This window comes from Seriola aureovittata, chromosome 1, assembly GCF_021018895.1.
Source record: "Seriola aureovittata isolate HTS-2021-v1 ecotype China chromosome 1, ASM2101889v1, whole genome shotgun sequence".
Lineage (NCBI taxonomy): Eukaryota > Metazoa > Chordata > Actinopteri > Carangiformes > Carangidae > Seriola > Seriola aureovittata.
Window position 1 is genome coordinate 2,438,628 of NC_079364.1, and position 20,848 is coordinate 2,459,475.

General features: G+C 41.5%; 2 protein-coding genes across 4 annotated transcripts; one reads left to right on the top strand and one right to left on the bottom strand.

Moving 5' to 3' along the window:
• The first annotated feature begins 585 nt into the window (after window positions 1-585).
• On the top strand, window positions 586-14,934 carry cfap70 (cilia and flagella associated protein 70). 2 transcript variants are annotated; one of them, XM_056372368.1, is made up of 27 exons: window positions 586-805; window positions 2,963-3,149; window positions 3,703-3,798; window positions 3,913-3,983; window positions 4,306-4,497; window positions 4,659-4,841; window positions 5,521-5,615; window positions 5,919-6,009; window positions 6,213-6,350; window positions 6,483-6,641; window positions 6,966-7,052; window positions 7,269-7,360; window positions 7,606-7,666; window positions 7,834-8,013; window positions 8,096-8,227; window positions 8,310-8,441; window positions 8,757-8,890; window positions 9,304-9,419; window positions 9,908-10,117; window positions 10,622-10,755; window positions 11,648-11,800; window positions 12,597-12,758; window positions 13,199-13,288; window positions 13,592-13,693; window positions 13,895-13,942; window positions 14,228-14,343; window positions 14,677-14,934. In XM_056372368.1, the coding sequence occupies exons 2-26, from the start codon at window positions 3,128-3,130 to the stop codon at window positions 14,336-14,338; spliced, it is 2,991 nt and encodes a 996-aa protein (XP_056228343.1). In that variant the 5' UTR covers window positions 586-805; window positions 2,963-3,127; the 3' UTR covers window positions 14,339-14,343; window positions 14,677-14,934. The 2 variants fall into 2 exon arrangements, with proteins under 2 accessions (XP_056228343.1, XP_056228269.1); XM_056372294.1 differs by lacking the exon at window positions 586-805 and adding an exon at window positions 1,556-1,697.
• Window positions 14,355-19,508, bottom strand: LOC130166718 (transmembrane protein 138-like). Of its 2 annotated transcripts, XM_056372486.1 has the most exons (5): window positions 18,489-19,508; window positions 17,068-17,592; window positions 16,705-16,876; window positions 16,255-16,330; window positions 14,355-15,186 (listed from the first exon to the last, which is right to left on the bottom strand). In XM_056372486.1, exons 3-5 carry the CDS (start codon window positions 16,828-16,830, stop codon window positions 15,074-15,076), a joined length of 315 nt encoding a protein of 104 aa, XP_056228461.1. In that variant the 5' UTR covers window positions 16,831-16,876; window positions 17,068-17,592; window positions 18,489-19,508; the 3' UTR covers window positions 14,355-15,073. The 2 variants fall into 2 exon arrangements, with proteins under 2 accessions (XP_056228461.1, XP_056228538.1); XM_056372563.1 differs by having other exon boundaries at window positions 17,068-19,508.
• Window positions 19,509-20,848: the final 1,340 nt, after the last annotated feature.

Below are 20,848 nucleotides of genomic sequence, written 5' to 3' on the forward strand. Positions count from 1 at the left end.
ACATTACAGGTGTGTTGCAGCTGTTTGTGTGGGTCATCGTGTTCACGCTGCACGAGGACGGAGACGCCATCACACCTGAACGACGCAGGCGTCTGATCTGTGTGGACAAAAAATAAACAACATCACCTGGAACATTAAAACTAATTAAAACACAAACTCAAAGGGAATAACTTTTCTTCATGTCTTCATTTTTAAAAGATGCATTATAAAACCAAAAAAAAAAGATTATTACCTTATTTGTAAAACAGCATGTACACTTCATCAACCCACCCTGTATGAACAAAGGTAGGTTAAAAAGTATATAGAAAATTATTTTATTAAATGATGGTTTGTATGGATAAAGCTGGAGAGCAGTATTTTTAAATATAAATTAATTATAAATCTGACGTTGATTTTCCCGCGCTGCGCACTGTAGTGACGTATTTCATGTGAGCGGAGAGTTGACCAGAGCTGAAGAAGGTGTTCTGTTGTCTCTACATTGCAACATTGTAACATTAGACAGACACCTGCGTTATTTCCGGACGTTTATTGTGTCCCCCTTGCAACACAGTACAACATGCTGAAGGTTCCTAGATGAAACACACGGGTGGGAAACGTGTGTTGCTCTGGGGACCCATTAAAAGTCAACACGTAGCCGTCTGCCAGGTGTTTGTGTTGAGCTTGTGTTTATAATGTACATATACAACAGGACATGGTGTCAGAAGGAGCAGCAGCAGGCGAAGCTTATGGCGGGAAAACTTTGGACAGCGACCTAGAAAAAGTTTCTGATGCTCCAGATAAATAAAGAAACTGCGTCCAGGTAAAGGTAAGTTTAGAATAAAGATACAGTCCTGGTTTCCAGAATACTGATACTTCGTAATATACAAACATTTGTATTTGCCTTTATTACATTCTGGCCTGTAGATGTCGCTCTGTTAACATGAAGCATCAAGAAATGAACCTTTTCTAGAACCACTTTGTTGGACTGGTTCAGTGCTTCATGAAGCTTCATCTCACCATCACTACTTTCCATCTCTGTTAAACAGAGGAACAGCTTCAGTCTGAGCTGAATGTTGACCGCCATGATGTATTTTGCCTTCACCTGTGTCTTTACTCCTTCTTTTATGTTTATTGGTGGTTGGTGTGCCACCTAGTGGTAAAAACTCCCAGTTAAAATGTGGTGCCTTCTGTACACACATACACGCTTATATGAGAAACTGCCAAAGCTGAATTGTATGTGTGCACTTCATAATGAATGTATACACATGAAATATATAAATGTATACAAATGTGTATACATTTATATTACTCAAATTAATAAATTGATGAATAGCCATCAATAGCTCGACTTCCTTGTTAGATTTTCATTGTACAAGTTGGATAGTGGAACAAACTGACGGTTTGCTGCGCTGAATTGAATTGTACGTCTTCATTCAGTGGAACAAAAACACGCAAAGTGTTAACAAGCGTTAAAGGAAGAACAAGCTCACAAACGTCAGATTGTACTTGAACACACCACGCGTGTGTGGCACCGTTGCCATGGGAACGAGAATCCGTCCGTAAACAAACGAAAAAAACGCAACCAAGGCTGAAAACGCCAGCTAAACAGCTAACTAGTTAACGTTAGTTTATCATTTGTCAACAAAATGGCGTCGTCTGAAAACACTACGGAAGAAGTGTCGATTATTGAAATAACTGCTGTTCGTGGAAATAACCTGGTAAGCCCGTTCAACGTTAGCATAAGTAATAAACTACACATGCTAACGAACTAAGCTAAACTACCGCAAATAATGTAACGGCTAAAGCAACAGGGGTGTGCTTACACGGTGTTTTTGAATGTGCATGTTACTCTTTAGTTAGCTAAATAAGTAAAATTTAAAAGGACAATAACTTCGAGAAAGCTATGTAAGGACCTATTTAGTGTAGTTTTTGATCGAACAACGTTTTTAACCAACAGTTTTTATTTAACAGTGGTTCAGTTTTAAACTATTAAGTCTAAGGTAAGACTGGCTGCCGGTGTTTTACACTGAAATGGCAATTTTTACGTAAATACTATTATTTGACAGTCAGTTACTAATTACCTTACAGAATAAGATTATTGCACACAAAATATATGAAAAGCTAATGGAATATGATGTTTTATTAGAAATTAATTAGTAAAGTTGAAACAATTAGTCGATTAACTAATTGGTCAACTGACAAAATTAATTAGCAGTTATTTTGGTAACGATAAAAGTAATTTTTTCATGCAAAAATACTAAACATTTCATGTTTCCAACTTCTCAATTTTGAGGATATTCTAATTTTTCAAAATTAAATTAATTTTAGATAAATTGACTATTGGTTGAACAAAACTGCCCAATTTTCACAAATTGATCAATCAATTAATTGAGAAAATAATTCATAATTCATTAATTGCAGTCCTATACAACATAGTTAGTATCTAGCTCCATCTCAACCAAGTACAGCAGTAAAATCCTGCTTTTACATAAATGCATAAATGCTAATCTGATGATACAATATCAGGGTAAATTCTCATCCAACATTCATTACCATCACCTCTGATCCTTTTTCTGCATCTTTGCCAAATGAGGAAACTCAAAATGAGCTGATGTGTATTTTCCCAGTTCACCCCTCTATATATTTTTTAAAACCTATTTCCTAATTGAGCATTGAGCAGTATTTGTTTTCACTTCTCACTGCCGTACTCACTTTTCAGAGACATCAAACCAGATGACTGATCAATCACCATTAGGGTTTGGCAGCATACCAAGGGCTGAGACTCATAGATTTGCCTTTGACATTATGTCAAGTGCATGTTACTTGAACTGAATAGATTTTATGAACTTTAGTGTAATTAAAAGATTATTGTGTCATTTAAAATAAACAAATGACTGGTGGAAAAATCGACGACACTGGGAAGATTAGTGTGTGGATGATAGTATCCACCTACTGTTAAATATTCTTTTTCTTCTCTTTTTAGCAAGGGAAAAAGGCAGGGAACTTCCAGAGTTTTCTGAAGGTTGAAGTGGATGGTGTGGTGCTGGGAGAGTCGGAGAAGAAGCAGTTCGATACTACGGAGCAGCGTGTTGACTACAACTTCACCTGCAGCTTCCACTGCCCCAGTGATGCTCAGGCTCTCAGTGACATGGCACATAAACCGATCATATGTTAGTCGAGTCTAAAAAATGTTTCTCTGTCTCGTGATCATGTAACTGACAGTTGAGCTCCTCTTTCAACTTTCAACCAGTGTCTTCGTGATAGCCACACTTAGCTTAGCGGTTAATGTCCACATGATGCACCAACAGGAAATGACACACATCCTGGAAACAATGAAATACACAAACATCAGAGAAGCAAATTTATAACGCTGTTATATTCTTATTTTAGCATAGAAAATATTTCACATTGCTGGTCTGCAACCTGTTTGAAAGTGAGTTTGTAAGCTAAATGTTATATAAGTTATATTTATACCAAGCTGAGAGTTGTGCCCTAAAGGTTTAACCACACACAATAGTATTTACACAGAGTTTAGTTTCCTAATATTTACACCAACACAAGCCAGTTACAAGGATATTCCAGTATATACTTTCATTGTTACACTGGTTAACTGTTTTTTGTTTATTGTTGATGATAGCATAATTGGTAGGTTTGTCAACCACCTGCCATTATCCTGCCAGGATGTGTTTTAAAAAAGTTTTAAAATGGTTTTGTTGTGGCCAGTGACGATCATAGAGGTCCTGCCTGAGGAGAAGAAAATAGAGGCACGGACAGCGGTGCTGGGCCAAGCTGTGGTCGACCTGCTGCCACTGCTGCAAGGTACAGCTGCACACTTGATATAAAATTATATCTTTTTATACTGCAATAAGACAGGCTGATAAGGCTGGTGTCTCTCCCCAAATCTCAGCTGCTGATTTTCTCTCTTGTCTTCAGGTCAGTGCAGTTTCTCGTCCACTGTCCCAGTGAAACCAGTGACCAGCCCCCCAGTCAAAATATCCTCCCAGGTTAGTTTGTTAAAAACTGTCACTCAGTTTTTGTCAGGAGCAAATTGATATCGCTCTTCAGAGTTATGTTTAGTTATCTGTTCTGAATTTAAATGAAATAAATGTTGTTTGTAGGTTTTTTTTGCTGAGTTCTGCCTTTGAAGTTTCTCTACTAAATTTGGGTTGTGTATTGTGGCTGACAGGTGGCCAAGTCCTAAACGATACAAGATAAGATAAAAACATTTTACAGTCTTTAACCTCATAATGACATTTCTAGACAATATAATTAAACCGTTTATTAAAAAGAAAATGTAGATGTGCCTTATTGTTTGACCCCATGTAGCAGTCGACCCTGGATGTGTGTGTCAGTGTGTCGGCTCCGGTTCTGTCTGAGGCTGAGCTCTCTGCCTCCAACCTGCTGACGGTAACCGTAGAGACGGCCTACTCCGTCCCCGAGTCATGGATGCTGATGTCTGGCCCCGCCCCCACTCCCTCCTCGTACACTGCTGCCTTGGAAGTCCCACTTACCGCACAGGTGGCTGCTTTTCACGTAGCTACTTCAAGCCATTTTACTGAACAGAACCAATGACATTTCTTTTGTTCAGAGTTTAGGCAAGTGTAGAGCAGCTTCAAATACGAATCTCTCTGGGATGAAGGATTGTAACGCTGTGGCCGCACTATTCCTCTGACTCCCAGAAAGATCAGGTGCTGGTGTTCTGTGAAGGGCAGCTGAAGGCAGGGGGGTACAGGGAGGAACAGGGCAGACAGAGGAAGAGGCCCCATCAGGCTCTGCTGGTCCCAGGGAACCACTTCATGCCAGGGGCCTTTTTCCAGGAAGAGCCCATCGAAGAGGAGGACGGCGAGCTGACTGGCTTGGAGGTAACTGGAAACATGGCCGTCACCTGCACCATCAGATATTTCACATTTAACGAGTACGAGTGTTTTTAAACAAAAGTTTAATGAAATATCTAATGCACAGAACACCAGCCCCTCTACACACAGGACATGCAGCGTAATGTCTGAATATGATCATTAATGAGGAACTTTTTTTTCATTTTCAACCTCATTTAATCTTCAGTCACTGTAGATGCTGCTTTTAGTGATATTATTCTTTTACTTTTTACTGTAGAGGAAGCGCAGAACTTGTCACTGTTGTTTTTATCGCTATTTGTAGTTTTACTGTTTTTTGCATTTGTTGTTATTTTCTTGTTTATTTTTTTGTCTTGCATTGTTTTGCGTTATGATGTATTTTTTTACTTGAGTGGACCTCAGGAAGAGCCGTTACTACCTTGGTAGTGGCTAATAGGGATCCAAATAAATGAACTGTTAATATATCGAACTGCTTGAAAGCAGTTCACAACAGTGAAGTCCTGATAGATAAGATCAGACTTTAAGGTAAATTCGAGACATAGGTTTAGCTAATGACTGATGTTATGACAAGTTAAAGTGTCTTAAAAACATTAAAAGTAGGAAAGGATATCGAATCCTGCAGAAGGTTAGAACAGCATGGAGGCGGGTTCAGTCAGTTCCAGGACTGAAGGTCTAAATGTTCCCACAGGACCGGGAGTTTCGTGATGAGGCAGAAGCCACTAAGAACAGGGTGAGCTGGGACACTGAGATGCGCTGCCTCCTGGATGGAGGAGGAACTGCCAGGTCAGCTACACACACGACTCACTTCTCCTCCTCCTCCTCCTCATGTCTGCTCATCATGCTGCCTGTTGGCCATGACTATGAAGAGATTATTCTAGAAAGGGAAAGTCAGTGAACCTGGGATTTATCTGTGCGACTTTGAAATGAACAGGTTTAATACTTAGAATAACGATCGCTGTAAAGAAAACATATAGGAAGAACATCAGAATACATGTGAGTGAATTGCATTGGGTGTTGAAATAATACAAACAGAAAAAAACAGACACAGAAAAAGATATCAGACATCAGTATCGACTGTAACTCCAGGCTACAGCAGAGGATCGCTGAGAGCAGACTGTGGCCGGTGGAGATCACGAGGTTGTTGGCTCCGCTGGGAAAGGAAGCAGAAACCAAGCAGGTGAAACAGCTTTGTTATTGTCGGTAGTGTTGTGTATTGGTTCTCCAGTGTGAGCTCTGTAGCCTGAACCAAATGTAAGACAATTTATCTATGAACATTTAGTGGTTTGAAAGAAACATTTTGAGAAAACATACCTGTGTGTGTGTGTGTGTGTGTGTGTGTGGTGTGTGTGTGTGTGTGTGTGTGTGTGTGTGTGTGTTTAGCTAGCTGAGGAGAACCCAGAGATCCCCTTCCACGGCGTGGCGTTTGTGGACATGGGGCGGCTGCTGTATCCAGGAGTCAGCCGCGTCCGAGGAGCATACAGCATTCAGCCGTTCTCTGAGGCCGAGTTACTGAACAAGGTCGCACAAGTTTAGTTACTGTTTGGGATGTATACAGCACAGCCCTGATCTCATGTGTGATACATACTCAAAATCATCTGCTAAATAACTCTTAACACTGCTTGTCATTTGTCGTTTATCTTGTGCTTAAAGGCCAAGCGGAGTGTCAGTGTGTTAAAGGAGCAGGCCAAGGCTGCAGCCAACCAGATCAAAGCTCGTGCCAGCTCGGCCGCTGGCTCTCACAAGGGGAGGGCCGGGAAGAACTTGGATGGCAACAAGGGAGCCAAGGATTCAAAGGAGCCAGCCAAAAAGGTTAGAAAGGTCCTTGTGGTCAGGACTCGGACGAGAAATTAATTTTTGCATTAAAGTTTAATTAACAGAATTTCAAGGTGCTTGGGAAATCATAAAAGATATGAACTGATATAAACCAAGTGCTTAAAAGTTTTTGAAAGCTTTCCAACCAGAGCAAAAGCCAGTGGTTGATTTTCTTTCACCTCTCACACAAATGATTTCACCAGGATTTTAACAGCTTTTTTTTCTGTCTCACCAACAATAATCCTGGAAGTGGTTAAATTTGATATTCAGGTTGTGTTCGTGAAGTTTGGACCCTGATATAATATGATTTTATCATCTCAGCAACCTGCCAATCATAGCAAGACAGCATCCGAGAGCGTGACCGACAGCCTGACCGAAACCGAGCCGCACGTCAATACAGAGGGAAATGTAAGTTTCCACCAAACACCAGCACAACTCTGCTCAGTATTACAGTAGAAGTAAAACTTTGGTCGAAGTTGTAGAACCGGAGCGATATCAATAGAAGCTTAACTTTCAAATGTACGTCCTTAATATTGTAATATACTTTAAACAGTTTACAAGCTTCCTGTTATGCATATTGTGGAAGCCGTCTGAACATTAACATCTCATTCCTGTTAATGACAGATGTACCTGGAGGCCAGAACTTACATTATCATTGAGATAGCCTTGGAGAAACCGCTGGTACCCAGAACGTCTCCAGAGGAACTGGGCAGAAGGTAACGTGGTACACAACTCCTCCGAGAGTCTGACCTGGTTCTAGTAGTGACACTGTTCATGTGGCCCTGAGCTATCACAACATGTACCCTTCTGAACTAGTCATAGTATAGTTATAGTGTTGTTTGTTTGCAGACCCAGTTTCACCCTGGTCTGTTATATTTGGTTTTTGATACCTTGTGTTTCTGACTGACTGTGGAACATGAATGTGGGAGAATGTGCTGAGATGTGTCTCTGTTTCCTGCAGGGTGAAGGCATTAATCCCTCCCAGACCGCCACCTCCAGCGGGTCCTAGCAGAGCAGAAAGAGTAAAACACACACACACACACACACACACACACACACACACACACACACACACACACACACACACAGTAAATAACACATCATTGCAGAGTTGTTTACTTTTTGAATTGTCTCTACCTGTGTGTGTGTGTGTGTGTGTGTGTGTGTGTGTGTGTGTGTCTTCCTGCAGGCAGTGCTGGACTTCCACAGGCAGGTATGCAACGTGATGTCCCATGTTTCAGACCAGTATGAGGAATTGTTTGGAGCGGGAGAACCGTTGGAAGACAGCAGCCGGGAGCAAATGAAGGTTCAGCTGATGGGAGCGCTCAATGTCTCCGGGAGGTACTTCGCCTTCAAGGAACAGATGAAGGTCAGAACGGCTGCACACGTTACAGGTGGACTGATGAAACTTGCAGGAACTCAGACAGTACTATTTTGTTTCTGGTGTGTAGCATGCAGTGGTGAGGCTTGTACGAGACAAGATGCAGAGGACAGCACCAATCACTGACCCTGAGGAGCTAAAGGCTTTTGTCAGCAAGCTCTATGTCTACCTGGTGGATGAGATGCACATAGCTCTCGACAAGGTAACACACACACATACACATATGAACACAAACACACACACTCACACAGAGACGCTCAGTTTCGTCCTCTACTCCTCACCAGATTTATTCAGATGACGTAGATGATGATGACTCCTCGGACGTGATCCTGTTGAGTTCGTCTCAGCTCAGACGTTTTGCCAGGGAGGCTCAGCTTACAGGGGATTATCAGCAGGCTGCTCAGTACTACCAAGAGGTGCAGTAACATGCTCGCCCTTCCTGATACACCTGCTCTTCACTCACAATGAATGAGGAAAAAACCTATTGTATATAGTGTAGTCACAACTATACTCACGAAAAAGACTGATATAGGTAAAACAGAGCAACAGCCAATCACAGATGGCCATTTATTCACTGTTTTTAGACCGTAAACAGCTTCTGATTGTCTTTAATCCTTAGAGGATATCTGTGGGTTTTTGGTTTTGTTTGTTGCATCAGGTGTCCACCGAGTCATGTTGCAGCTGTGATTGACGATTACGACTCCACTGAGTGTGGGTTTATTTTCCTGCAGCTGGTGGTGAGACACCCCCGTGAGCCCTCCCACATGTTTGAGTGGGGGAGCCTATACATGCTGACTGGAGACTACATGAAGGCCAAAGAGTGCTTCCATGATGCCGTGTCCATCCAGCAGGAACATCAGCCCAGGTCAATCACGCTCCAGTGACGCTAAAAAACATGAAATATCTGCAGAATATGAAGCTTGAAACAAGTGGTTCCTGCTTTGTGGAGCTGCGTGATTGTGTCTTACAAGAGAGACACGAGCTCAACACTGTACATCACCATTATTCATCCACCTGCTCCTAATCAGTGCTAATTATAGTAACAACATTAATGTTTAAATACTCATTAACTTCCTGCCTGATGTTCTTCACCTGCACCATCACTTCATGTCTCTAACTAGAGATGAACGCTCACTTGTCACTTTAACTTTGCATCACAACCAATACGAAGAGAAGAGGTAAATTCTGTCCGCTGGAAGGCGACTGAACGGTTTTGAACGATGTGAATTTAAAATCAAGACTTTCCTGTTTGTCTGTATTTTCTTTTTGTCCCTCCAGCCTGATGATGTGTGGCGTCTTGGCTGCAACGTTTAAGCATTATGAGGAGGCCGAGACCTTCCTGGAGCAGGCCACCAGCACAGACCCCCCCAGCGTGGTGGCCTGGACGCTGCTGGGTGAGGTGGAAGTCTGTCGTCCGACTCGCTGCTGTTTAACGCTCACGCTAACAGAGAAAACACATAGTCTGCTGCTGCTACACTCGTTTGTCACGTGTCAGAGATCAGCCAGTCATTGATGTCTACCCTCAGTATGACGGAGGCTCCTCTGAAGTTTGAGCTGCACAAGACGCTTTGAATGATATGGTCGATGTGTGTTTTTTATTAGACAGTGGAGAGACAGTGGAAACTTAGGTTGGTACAATAAACCTGTGACTTAAATTCATTATTCTGGTTCCAGTACAGAATATTACTCTTCAAGATGCCAATTCAGAGTAATTTTTAAAGCTATTCTAAAGAGTAATCTTAAACAGGGATTAAAAACATTTACACGATCCCCCACAAACTCATATCTGATCCTGAATAACCCTGAGCAGCAAAGCAGGAAGGACGCATGCTGGCAAATGTACAGTACGGTCTTATTTCTTGTTTCGTTGTCTGCTGCCCAGGTTTACTCCACGAGAGCCAGAACCAATCCATCCTGGCAGAGAGGGCTTTTCTGGAGGCCAGGAGGCAGCTGAAGGCAGACGAAGCAAAGGAGCAAGCACAGAGGGAGGAGGAGAAGAAAGACAGAGACAAGAAAAATGAGGAGGAAAAAGACCAGCTAGAGGAGGTGGAAGCAGCCAGTCCTCCGTGTCAGTCTCCCACTGTTAATCAAGGTGAGTGCAGCAGGAGGACAGAGTGTATTGTCTCTTCATCTGAATGTGATGATGCCTCAGCAGAAAAGCAGAAATGTGAGAGGAAACTCTGGCATTAAATCTGTGCCTCCACAGGGCTGAAACTTACATTTTAAACATAAAATGATGATGAAAATCACTGAAATCTGTTCGCACACAAAACATTCACGTTATTGATATTTACCGAAGATTCACAAATAACAGCCTTTTGGTTTTGTCGAGTTCTCGCACTCCTAAAATGTAGATAAAAGAAATATTGATATACAACGTCTCACATTCAGTCATAATGTAATCTCAGTCTGTACAAAGGTTTAGATGCTTTCTCTTGGCAAGAAGCACCTGGAAAGAAGCCTTGCCTGTCATGCACTTACTGATGCTCTCAGTGCACTTCAGCCTGAGATGCATGTACCAGATGCTGTGGGTCCCTGGAGCCGCAGATGTTGCCTGACAGTATTGCTGTAGTATTATTATTATTTTCTTGTCCAGCTCCAGAGTTTGTTGACGAGGACTCAAAGATGCACAAAGAGCAGAATCTCAGCCCCGGATCAGTTCCTGCAAAGTTTTCTACCACCGTTTACACAGAGGCTGTCCAGTTCTTGCTGCAGAACAATGCCCTGCAGGTAAAAACACACTTAGCAGCAGGTGCTTTGTCAAATCACCTTCGACGGATAAGAACAACCTACAATATACAGTAGTGCTGTGGTGTCATTTCGTGACCCTCAGTTTAGAGTGTTATTGAAAGTGATTTATGACCAATAGTGTCATAAATAATATTATGTAATATTATATAAATCCATTGTCACACATAAGACAAACTATAAGCAAACATGGACTTAATGAAAATGCATAATATGAATTTGGTTTGCTGTTTATTTATTTATGACTTTGTTCCAGGTTTGTTTGTTTTTTTTTACTCTTTTTATACTTATTGGTGTGATCTTGTATTTTGTGCTTGTGTGACGCCATCGAGAGAGTGTGTCGACAACGTTTGGCTGCTTACTTTGCAGTCCTAACTTATTTGTGGCAAGTTTTTGTTTGTGATTGTCTTTCTCTGGCTCTGCTTCCTTGTTCGCTGTGTGAGCGGTGAATTACAGCTGACTGTGTCATGTTGTCTTGTTACTGTCCTTCTTGTTATAGTTACATATAGTATAGTATTTGTTTTGCGTTGTTGTGTATTTCTATGTTTATTTAATGTCTACTCTATGTGCCTTTTTAAATTACCGCCTGGGGACAAATGAAGTTTATTGAATTGAATTAATTGTTTACTTACTTAGGTATTTATTTATTTGGATTCCCATTAGCCACCAAGGTAGAAACTGCTCCTCCTGATGCTGAAGTCTAACCCTAACCCTCTAACAGGGAGAGTCTCTGCAAGTATTTTCTCAACATGCTGAAATGAAGTGACACCAGTGACTACCTGGAACTGGCCTTGTCAGCAGTAGTTTAAGTTCTAACAAAAATAAAATGTAAAACAAAATCAGTCATCTGCTGACGCTGTTCTGTTGTTGTCAGATGGCAGAGCACGCCCTCTCCCAGGAGCTCCTGTGTTCACACGGCGGTCGCAGCGTCTCATACCTGCTTCATCTGGCCCAGCTGCAGCTGCTCAAAGCCGACTACTGCAGTGCAGCTGCGAGCCTCAGGGAGGCGCTGTTTCACAGAGATCAGGTACTCGCACACTGACTGCTGGCTGCAACACTGAGTCGGGACTTAGTGGAAAATGTGACATGTGTGTTTGCTGCTTCTTTACAGCTCTGTTAAAGTCCACAGGCTTTAATTGAACACACGTTTAAACAGCCACAAAGATCTTGTGCTGGATTTCGGAACTTCTTTCACCTCATTGTTGTTTGTGTCTCAAAATTATAACGGACTGACCTGGTTACATGAATCTGAATATGTTATATATTTATGTGTTTTATTTTGAAATCATGATGTTAATCAGCATCAACTGAAGAGGTGAAACCTGACAGAGTAATCATTTTTCTAATTAGCAGAGTGTTTGCCTTCCATCATACATATGAATAGAATATTTATATCATTAAAAGATGTCACAGATTTCAAAATAAGATACGTAACAATCTGTGCTCATAAGTATTTAACCTTTACTCAGGATGAAGGACATCACGGTTCCTGGTTTCTGCCATAACATTAGAGTTATTTTCTAACAATGCTGGAACTGAGACTCAGAAGCAGAGAAACGAAGGCGAAGTAAAGTTCAGAAACAGGTGGTTTTACACAGGAAGTCAGTTTGAAACAGGTAAACAATAACAGGCAGGGAGCAGGTAAAAATGAGGGCGGGAACTGAAACAACAAGCGAGGTGAGTATTTCAAAATAAAACAGGAAACAAGACATGTAATGAACTTAACTGGATGTTAGAGTTACATATGTGACCACACAGCAGTGGCAAAGTAAGATCGGTCAAACTAGCATCTCCTCTGAACACTGACCTGAGAATCGCTGCAGGATCCGGACGCGTGGGCTCTGAATGGTCACTGTCACTACCTGCAAGAGGCGTTCAGGGACGCCCAGTGGAGCTATGAGCGGAGCCTGAGCTTCCTGCAGCAGCCTTCAGACACTCACCTTGTCCTCCTCCGCCTGGGATCCATCTACCTGCAGCAGGGGCAGGTCAGATATTGAGACGAGCTTCACGGTTGTCTGATCAGCCAGACAGTTTAGTCATGTTCTCTGTATCTGCTGATGAGTCACGGAGCGTTTGCAGACAGGCTGCAGGTTTCACCAGTCATTCCTAAAGTTCAACCAAAACTAGAAACTCTGATCTGCTGTAATGAAGTTTTCCAGTCAAAGTAAGTTTTTCTAAAATTGTAAAATTGGCAAAAAAATCATGAGGAACAATGTTTTTTTTAACTTCCAGCACAGCTGTGTTCAAGTTGATATTGTATTGCTATACGTGACTGTGTGAGTACGAGAGAGTGTCATGAAAATAGCACTGTGCTGCAGAAATCACAGTTATTATAGAATTTAAATTTAAAGCTCATCATTATACTTACAAAACATAATTTACACAGTGTCACTCAATCTGTTATTTTTGTGTGTTTAACCTCCAGTTTGAACAGGCCAAACTCATCTGCCTGCAGGCTTGTGAGCGATCTCCATCCTGCCTGACCTGGCTGGGCCTGGGCACCGCCTGTTACCGGGTAAAACCTCACCTCCACAACAATGATGGAAATGATGTCGACCCTGAAAATATGTTTGATTTAATTCCTTGATTAAGCTCCTAAGGAGTCGTTTATATTGAACAACGTAAAGCAGCGAACATCCCCTCGGCACAGGGATCACACTCAACCTCTGAAAAATCTGGTAGCACTTTCTTTTCTACTGTGAACAAAGGTTAACAAAGCAAACGAGGAGTTACTGGCGGTCATATTCTTTCATTTACTTTGAAAGGAAGTGAGCGTTTGGTTGTGGTTGTGTTTGTGTTTGTGCGTCTGTCTGTGAAGCTGGAGGACCTGCACATAGCTGAGGAGGCTTTGACTGAGGCCAACCACCTGAACAACCAGAATGCAGAGGTGTGGGCTTACCTCTCTCTGATTTGCCTCAGGGTGAGTGATGACGCTCTCTGAAAGTTATATTTCATGACAGAATGTGAAACGATGGGCCGACACACGTCTGTGTAACCTGTGGTTGTTAGTATCTCACCATCCTCCAGGTATTCCCCGACCTGGGACACAGTTAAACACAGATTCACTTTCCACCGTCTGCAAACCCCTGATCTAATTATGTGATGAACCTTTTGTTTTCAGTCCGGCAGACGAGAGGAAGCAGAGCAGTTTTACAAATATGCAAAAAGGGTGAGTTTGTCTGGTGGTTTTGTCAGTGATTACTGTACTGTTATTGATTTATTATTGATAAAGTGAACAAAACAATTTCATTGGTTTCTATATTAAACATAAAACATAAAAGTATTTGATCATTTTTTAACTGAATAGAAAATGGCTTCATGGAGATTTCCTTGTTTGTTTGTATTTATCATTAATTTTGTCATAATGTAATTTCAATTTGTCGCTGTCGTTCAAGACGGATTTGAGAAGTCAGCGTTCTGTTTTCATTTCACTCCCGTTTCTCTTGGTTCACAGTTCAACCTGCAGAAGGAGTCGCTGCTCAAAGAGTTCGACGAGCTGAAGAGTCGGCTCCGCTTCAGTCATCTGGTTTCATGCTTTGGAACGAGCTCTGAAGCGGGACTTTAAATCAGGTGACCGACACTTTAAAAGAAATATTTTAATTGTATATGTTTTAAGTTCTTTTGTGAATATGAAACACAAAACAGCCCAGATTTTACAGACATTGGAAATCAACAACTGGCCAAGCCATCCATGATACAGTTAAACCCTGTTCAATACAGACTGTACAAACAAACTCAAATGGTCTCAAATGTATATAAAACAATTGCAATATAGTCTTTTTTTAAAAATGTACAGCATTAACAAAAGAAAAGAAAAAGGGCATGTGGTGACTGATATCAACAGAATGCTTTAAAAAAAAAAAACCTGACCTCACTCTTCATCCTTTTTTACCATCGAAACAGAAAACCTCCTGAGACGCTCCGGCCTTGCTACGATCATAAATCTTACCAGATTTTGGCACAGTCCTCCTCACACTGGAAGGAGATGTAATGTGGAATATAAATTTTTTGGCTACCATCCGCATCAAATAGATTTATAATACACGTGCTGCAAGTAGTGCATCTTAAGCGGGAATGTTTATTTTGTCTTATTTAAAATTTCCAAAATGTAACAGTGACTGTAAATGTATAGCAAATAAATTTACTGCACCTTTAATACAACACTACTGACGTGGCCGATTCTTACATTGTACGGATTTTAAATCAAAACTTTGTATCATTTGGTTTCCATATGGGGAATTACTTTTTAATGAGCCATGTTTACACTGGTTTTGGCCTCTGTGGCTCCGCTGCAGTGAGATCACTGTCGGACTTGAGCGAAGACTTCTCGCAGCCACGGTGAATCCTCGTAGAGGCGAGGGTCACCCAGATACTCTGAGGTCCTCTTGTAGAAGTAGTAGTACAACACAGACGCTGTGAACAGGAGAATATTATTTTATTATTAATAACATAAACATGAAAACATAGATGTTTCAGGCTTTTGCATCACTGTAGAAGTGCTCTGAGTGAGACGTTTGAAACCCAGAGCAGCAAAAGAAAAACTAAATGAAGTGGATCTAAAGTTTTGTCTTTGTTTCCTGTTTTCTGTCTTTAGAACGTCGTCTGTCACATACAGGCAAAACTGCTGCATTAACTTTCAACATTGTCATAACAATCAATAATCAATAATAATAATAATGATCAACAAAACATGAACTGAATCACATCAGTTCCTGTTGAGTGGTGATGATTGATCATAACTCCACAGTTAAAAGATAAATGCATAGAAACATGACAAATTTCATTAGTGTGATTAATTATATTATTTCCCCCTTTTAGTTTGAAAAGTCAGGCTCCTGCGTCACTGTGCACAATGTTTAAAGGGGTTTTTAAATGTTACTTGAGGGATAACACGTGATTGTTGCATAAACAGAGAGAAATCCCCACCAGCATTTACAGCTGTCTGCAGGATGATTCCAGTACAACAGGTTAACAGTGTCTCAGCCTCAGTGTGTTGGTTCATAATGAAGGAGATTTTGTGAACTGATGATGCAACGCTGAGTCGCACTGAGTAACTGTTTAAGTGGCTCTTAAAATACGTAGCAGACAAATAAATTATGGCGACAGCAGGATCACCTGCAGAGAACAACTAGACAATAAATCCCTTTATCCAATTATGAGCTTATACGTGTATGAAAATCACACACACACACACGGCGACGTGAGGTCTCTGTTGGTGGAGAGGACGGACGAACACACTCACAGAAAACTCTGAGGACACTCTGAGATGTCTGTCAGCGAGATCAGAACCAGAGCGATAATCACACAGAGAAACTGTTTTCTCTCTCTCTCTTCTAACTCCAGTAAACAGTCTCCAATCTAAGATATAACTTATATAATAGCACCGTCATGGCGGCTTCTCTTTTTTTTAAAGATAGTTTGTGAATACAATTAAAACTTCAAAACTAAAACTAAAACATTCAAAATAAATACACGTCTTACCGGTTCTCTGGAACACAAACAGCACCTGAAGGCCGTCTGTCCAAATAAATCTGTTGGTGTTCAGCCAACGCAGATTCTGGAGAGATTATATAGAAAACAGGAAGCGTTACTCTGCTTTTAATTAAAGGACATAAAGGGTGAAAACACAAGGCTTGATACACGACTTCTAACTTACAAATTAAAAACAGACTGATGACAACATTTGTTCAAGGGCTGGAATTTGAGGGCGTTAAGATGCAGATTCAAAATTTACCTAGTCTCATACTGTTGTTCTCTCAAACACATTTTACCCTAATTTTGTCAAATTTGGGGGATTTTTTCTCTTTATTAAAGTCTTTTTTCTTCAACAATACGCTGTCAGCATTTAAAAAAAACAAAAAAAACCAATAAATGGAATAAAAGTTTACACTTTAATATGATGTATTTTTGCCCGTTTGTGCTCTTACGCACCATAAGCCAGGAGTGGAGAATGATACTGAAGGTCAGGTAGAGAGCAGAGAGCATTAGCAGAGCTCTAAATCGCTCCAGCAATATGGCGACCAGGCCGACCTGGAACACGAAGGTGTTAAACAGCATCAGCAGAATGATGATCAGGTTGAACAGGATGGCGATGTCCTGGATGCTGTCGAACAAAAGGAGACAAGGGAGGAAGAAAATGTGAGATCAGCAGAAATAAAGAGGATAATTCAAGTCATCAGACGTGACTCAGTGCAGACGACTAAACCGGACTATTTTTAGCTCAGAATAGTTTTCCCCCTGAGCCACAGATAATGTTTGGCTGTTGTGTTGTAACGGTGAGTAACTCTTGCTTACATAAAAAGCACCAGCTGGACGGCTGGTTCCGCCCTGAGCAGCTCGCTGAAGGAGTTGACAAACAGGTCGAAGGAGAGCAGGCTGAGCTGAATCAGCAGCACCAGAGAGTAGTTTCCGGTTTGGAGCGACTCCGGCCCGAAGGCTGGGCGCCCGGGCGGACTGTGGTTCCACGATGGATCCAAGGCTGCGCTGCACTCGCACACTCACCACATAGAAACATCAATCCGCACACAGCAGTCCCGACTGTCAGCGCGGCGTTGGAGCGGCTCCGCTCTGCAGGTGAAGTGTGAGCGATACAACATTAGGGCTCCATTTTCTGTTGTCAGAACTGGTCCTGCTCACTTGGGAAAAACTGAAGTCCGTTCAGAGCGGGAAACAGAGTCCGGTGTCGGGATGAGCTGCTTGGAAAACACAGATGTCAACATGTCACGACTGTGGACTGTTACAGATGTGGCAGCTCAGGTGTGGTGACGGCCTCCTGCAGCAGGTCAGAGGTCAGCGCCCATGATACATCCAGCAGAGATTCTGTGGAAGGAAGCAGGAGACACATGAATATCTTGCTGAAAAACACGATAACTCTCATTTTATTCCTGCTCTACATGCACTCAACACAGAGACTTGCTTGGATAAACTTATCGACAGATTTCCACATGGAGTGAATCTTATTTAACCGTTGACTGTTGGCGCTGCTCCAGGAGCTGTGGACCTCAGTTACTAACAGTAAAACATTCAACCTTTCTGACCCGATCGACGCCTTTTGAAAAAACCTGGCATCAAATATTTGGTCAAAGAGGAAGTCGACTACAAAATAAAAACTTTTTTAAATCCTGGAGGGCGGGGCTTCTAGTTGCAGCATGTGCAACAGTGACTTCAGCATGAGTAACCTGCAACTGCCCTAAACCAGTCACGGTTGTCTGGTATTAAATGAGGCCTGGCATGTAGAGGACTGAACACATCTCACACTGTCGGTACAAGCAGAATATATTAACAGCTTCACCTCGAGTTTGTGTTTAGTTTTTCACATTTTGAGACATCCAGCTGAGATGTGTGACTCTCTCTTGCTGTCATTAGTTTTCACTGGAGCAAAGAAATAAAACTTTTCTGTGCCTTATCCTGAGCTACTGGATCGTTGATTCTGGAAAGAGGAAATTTTTTTAATTGTTATTTTTTTAAGCACTGATAACCACCTCCCCCATCGTACTGACACGGATCTTGGCCACTCAAAAACTGGACAAATAAAACCACAACAATCCAGATCAATATAGGCGAGTATGAAAGGGTTTTTTTTTCTTTTTGTAATTTGGGTGAACCAAACTTTAAACTTTAAAACACACAAAAAAAAATGACCTTCACACAAAAATACCTCCACAACAAGCCCCAACATGGGTTACAGTGAAATCAAATGACATCAGGAAACTTACAGTTTACCGTTGAAAAGAAAACCGGCTTCTCTCCCAGCATCCTTTGGTGATGATATCCCAGAAACACAGAAGAAGAACAAACAGATCCTGAGCTTTTCCTTCTCATCCACTCATCAGACTGAAGAGAAAACAGATTCCTTTCACTACTGTTGCCACCGCTGGGAGAACTAGTTAAGTAAACCTTCACCTTGGCCTCTCCGGCATCTTGTGAGCCACGATCACTATCCAACTGTCACCAGGTGGATCCTCTTATGACCCCCCCTCCCCCTCCCTGTATTTATAGCTTGGCACAGCCATGGCAGGTGTGAGGAAGATTAGAACTACTTCCAAACACTGGAGCGTCGACCAGGAGACGACACTGAGATTCTGGGTTAGCAGCTCTACATGTGAAACCCGGAGAACCAGAGGAAATAAGACCAGTGTCGAAGGTGAAACATCCTCGAGGTTTTTCCACTTCTATGGATTCTTCACAAGAATCACAGAGGAAGAGTCATAAATTCATACTTTTTTCAAATTTGATCCAGAATGTGTCAGATATTTAATTTTCCTTTCACAAGCGTGGTGGTGTAACTCAGAAACCCTGTTGTTGTTGTTGTTGTTGTTGTTGTTGTTGATGATGATGATGATGATGTGCCCCCAGCTTGTCGTTCTCAGCTCTGTTCCACTTAATCTTCTTAGGAAACTCCCTGACAGCTTGTTGCTTTACACAGAAATCACATATTCTCCCTTTTACTATTTCACAATTTCAACTACGACCATCCAACTGTCACCAAGACACAAAAGTGTGTGTGTGTGTGTGTGTGTGTGTGTGTGTGTGTGTGTGTGTGTGTGTGTGTGTGTGTGTGTGTGTGTGTGTGTGTGTGTGTGTGTGTGTGTGTGTGTGTGTGTGTGTGTGTGTGTGTGTGTGTACCTGAAATGAAGGCTGACTCCAGAGGCGGACACGACGTAGTGTATCCTTCCTAATGATGCCACAAACAACACAGTGTGCTGCACAGACTGACAGCTTGTGTTTGTCCTAGCAACAGGTCTGCAACCCCCCCCCCCCCACACACACACACACACACACACACACACACCTCTCTAATAGACAGGCAGAAGACTTTTGTCATGACATACTCTGAATTGTGGTTAGTTTTTTGTTAACATACACCTCAATACTGCAGCTATGACTGAACGTAGGATTAAAAAGTAATGAGCTTACTGGTGTCTACTCCTGCGACCCTGATGCATCATGTGACCAGCAGCCATTTCTTTGATAAAAACAGTAAAAACTTTAAAGCCAAAAAATAATGTAAAATCCAAAGTGTGTGTATTAATTACACAAGACAACAGGTTAAGGCTGAATGGGAAAGTGATGATGGGGTGTGAGTGGACGCCGTCTGCAGCTTCCTCTGGGGCTTTTTCAGTCACATTTCCATTCAAGATTACGGTAACACTTCTAGGAAGGACACCTGGAGCCCTGCCAGAGGAAAACCACTGTCATCTAGTGGCAAATGTGCATTACTACATGCACACGCAAAACAATGCTGCACCATTAACCTATACTGGAAAGAACATTATGTATGAACTGTCCTGCAGTCAGATGGTTTTTATTAACTAGATTACAGTTATAAATGTTAGTAAGTCATTAGTAAAGGATAATGGAGTTCTTAATTTGTAAGGGTTAGGGTTAAACAGCCAGATAAGAAAAAAACTGGCATCTATCTATCTATCTATCTATCTATCTATCTATCTATCTATCTATCTAGCTGCAGTTTCAAGCCCCTCATTAGTCTTTAGATCTTAGTACTGGACAGTCTGTGAGGCTCCATAATATGAAGCACCAGGTTAATGAAGCATGTGTAACAGTAGTATAGTAAATGATTAAGGGTTCTCTTATTTATTTACTCTTCACATAATTAATTTCAAAAGTAAAGCTATATTGCACATTATTTCCCACCTCACTTGCACAGCACATTTTGGGACAAATTGCAAAAAAAGTGAAAAGGTCTTCCTGTATTTCTCTTCAAAGTAGAAAGTCAGACAGCGATGATCTCAGCCTTTTGAGAGTTGGTCATTTAGCTTTCCACATTTCTGAGCTGAAACTGAGATTAAAATCAGGTTTCTGACTTTTTTTCTCAGAACCCCCCCCCCCCTTTTTTTTAAGACGAATTCTAAGTTTAAAAGCAGAATTCTGAAAAAAGAATTGACCTTTTTCCCACAGAATTATGAGAATGAAATCAGAATTCTGATTTTAAAAGCAGAATTCTGAATTGAAAATCAGAACTTTGAGATTTAAATTCAGAATTCTGATTTTAAAAGCAGAATTCTGATTTGAAAATCAGAACTTTGAGATTTAAATTCAGAATTCTGAGTTTAAA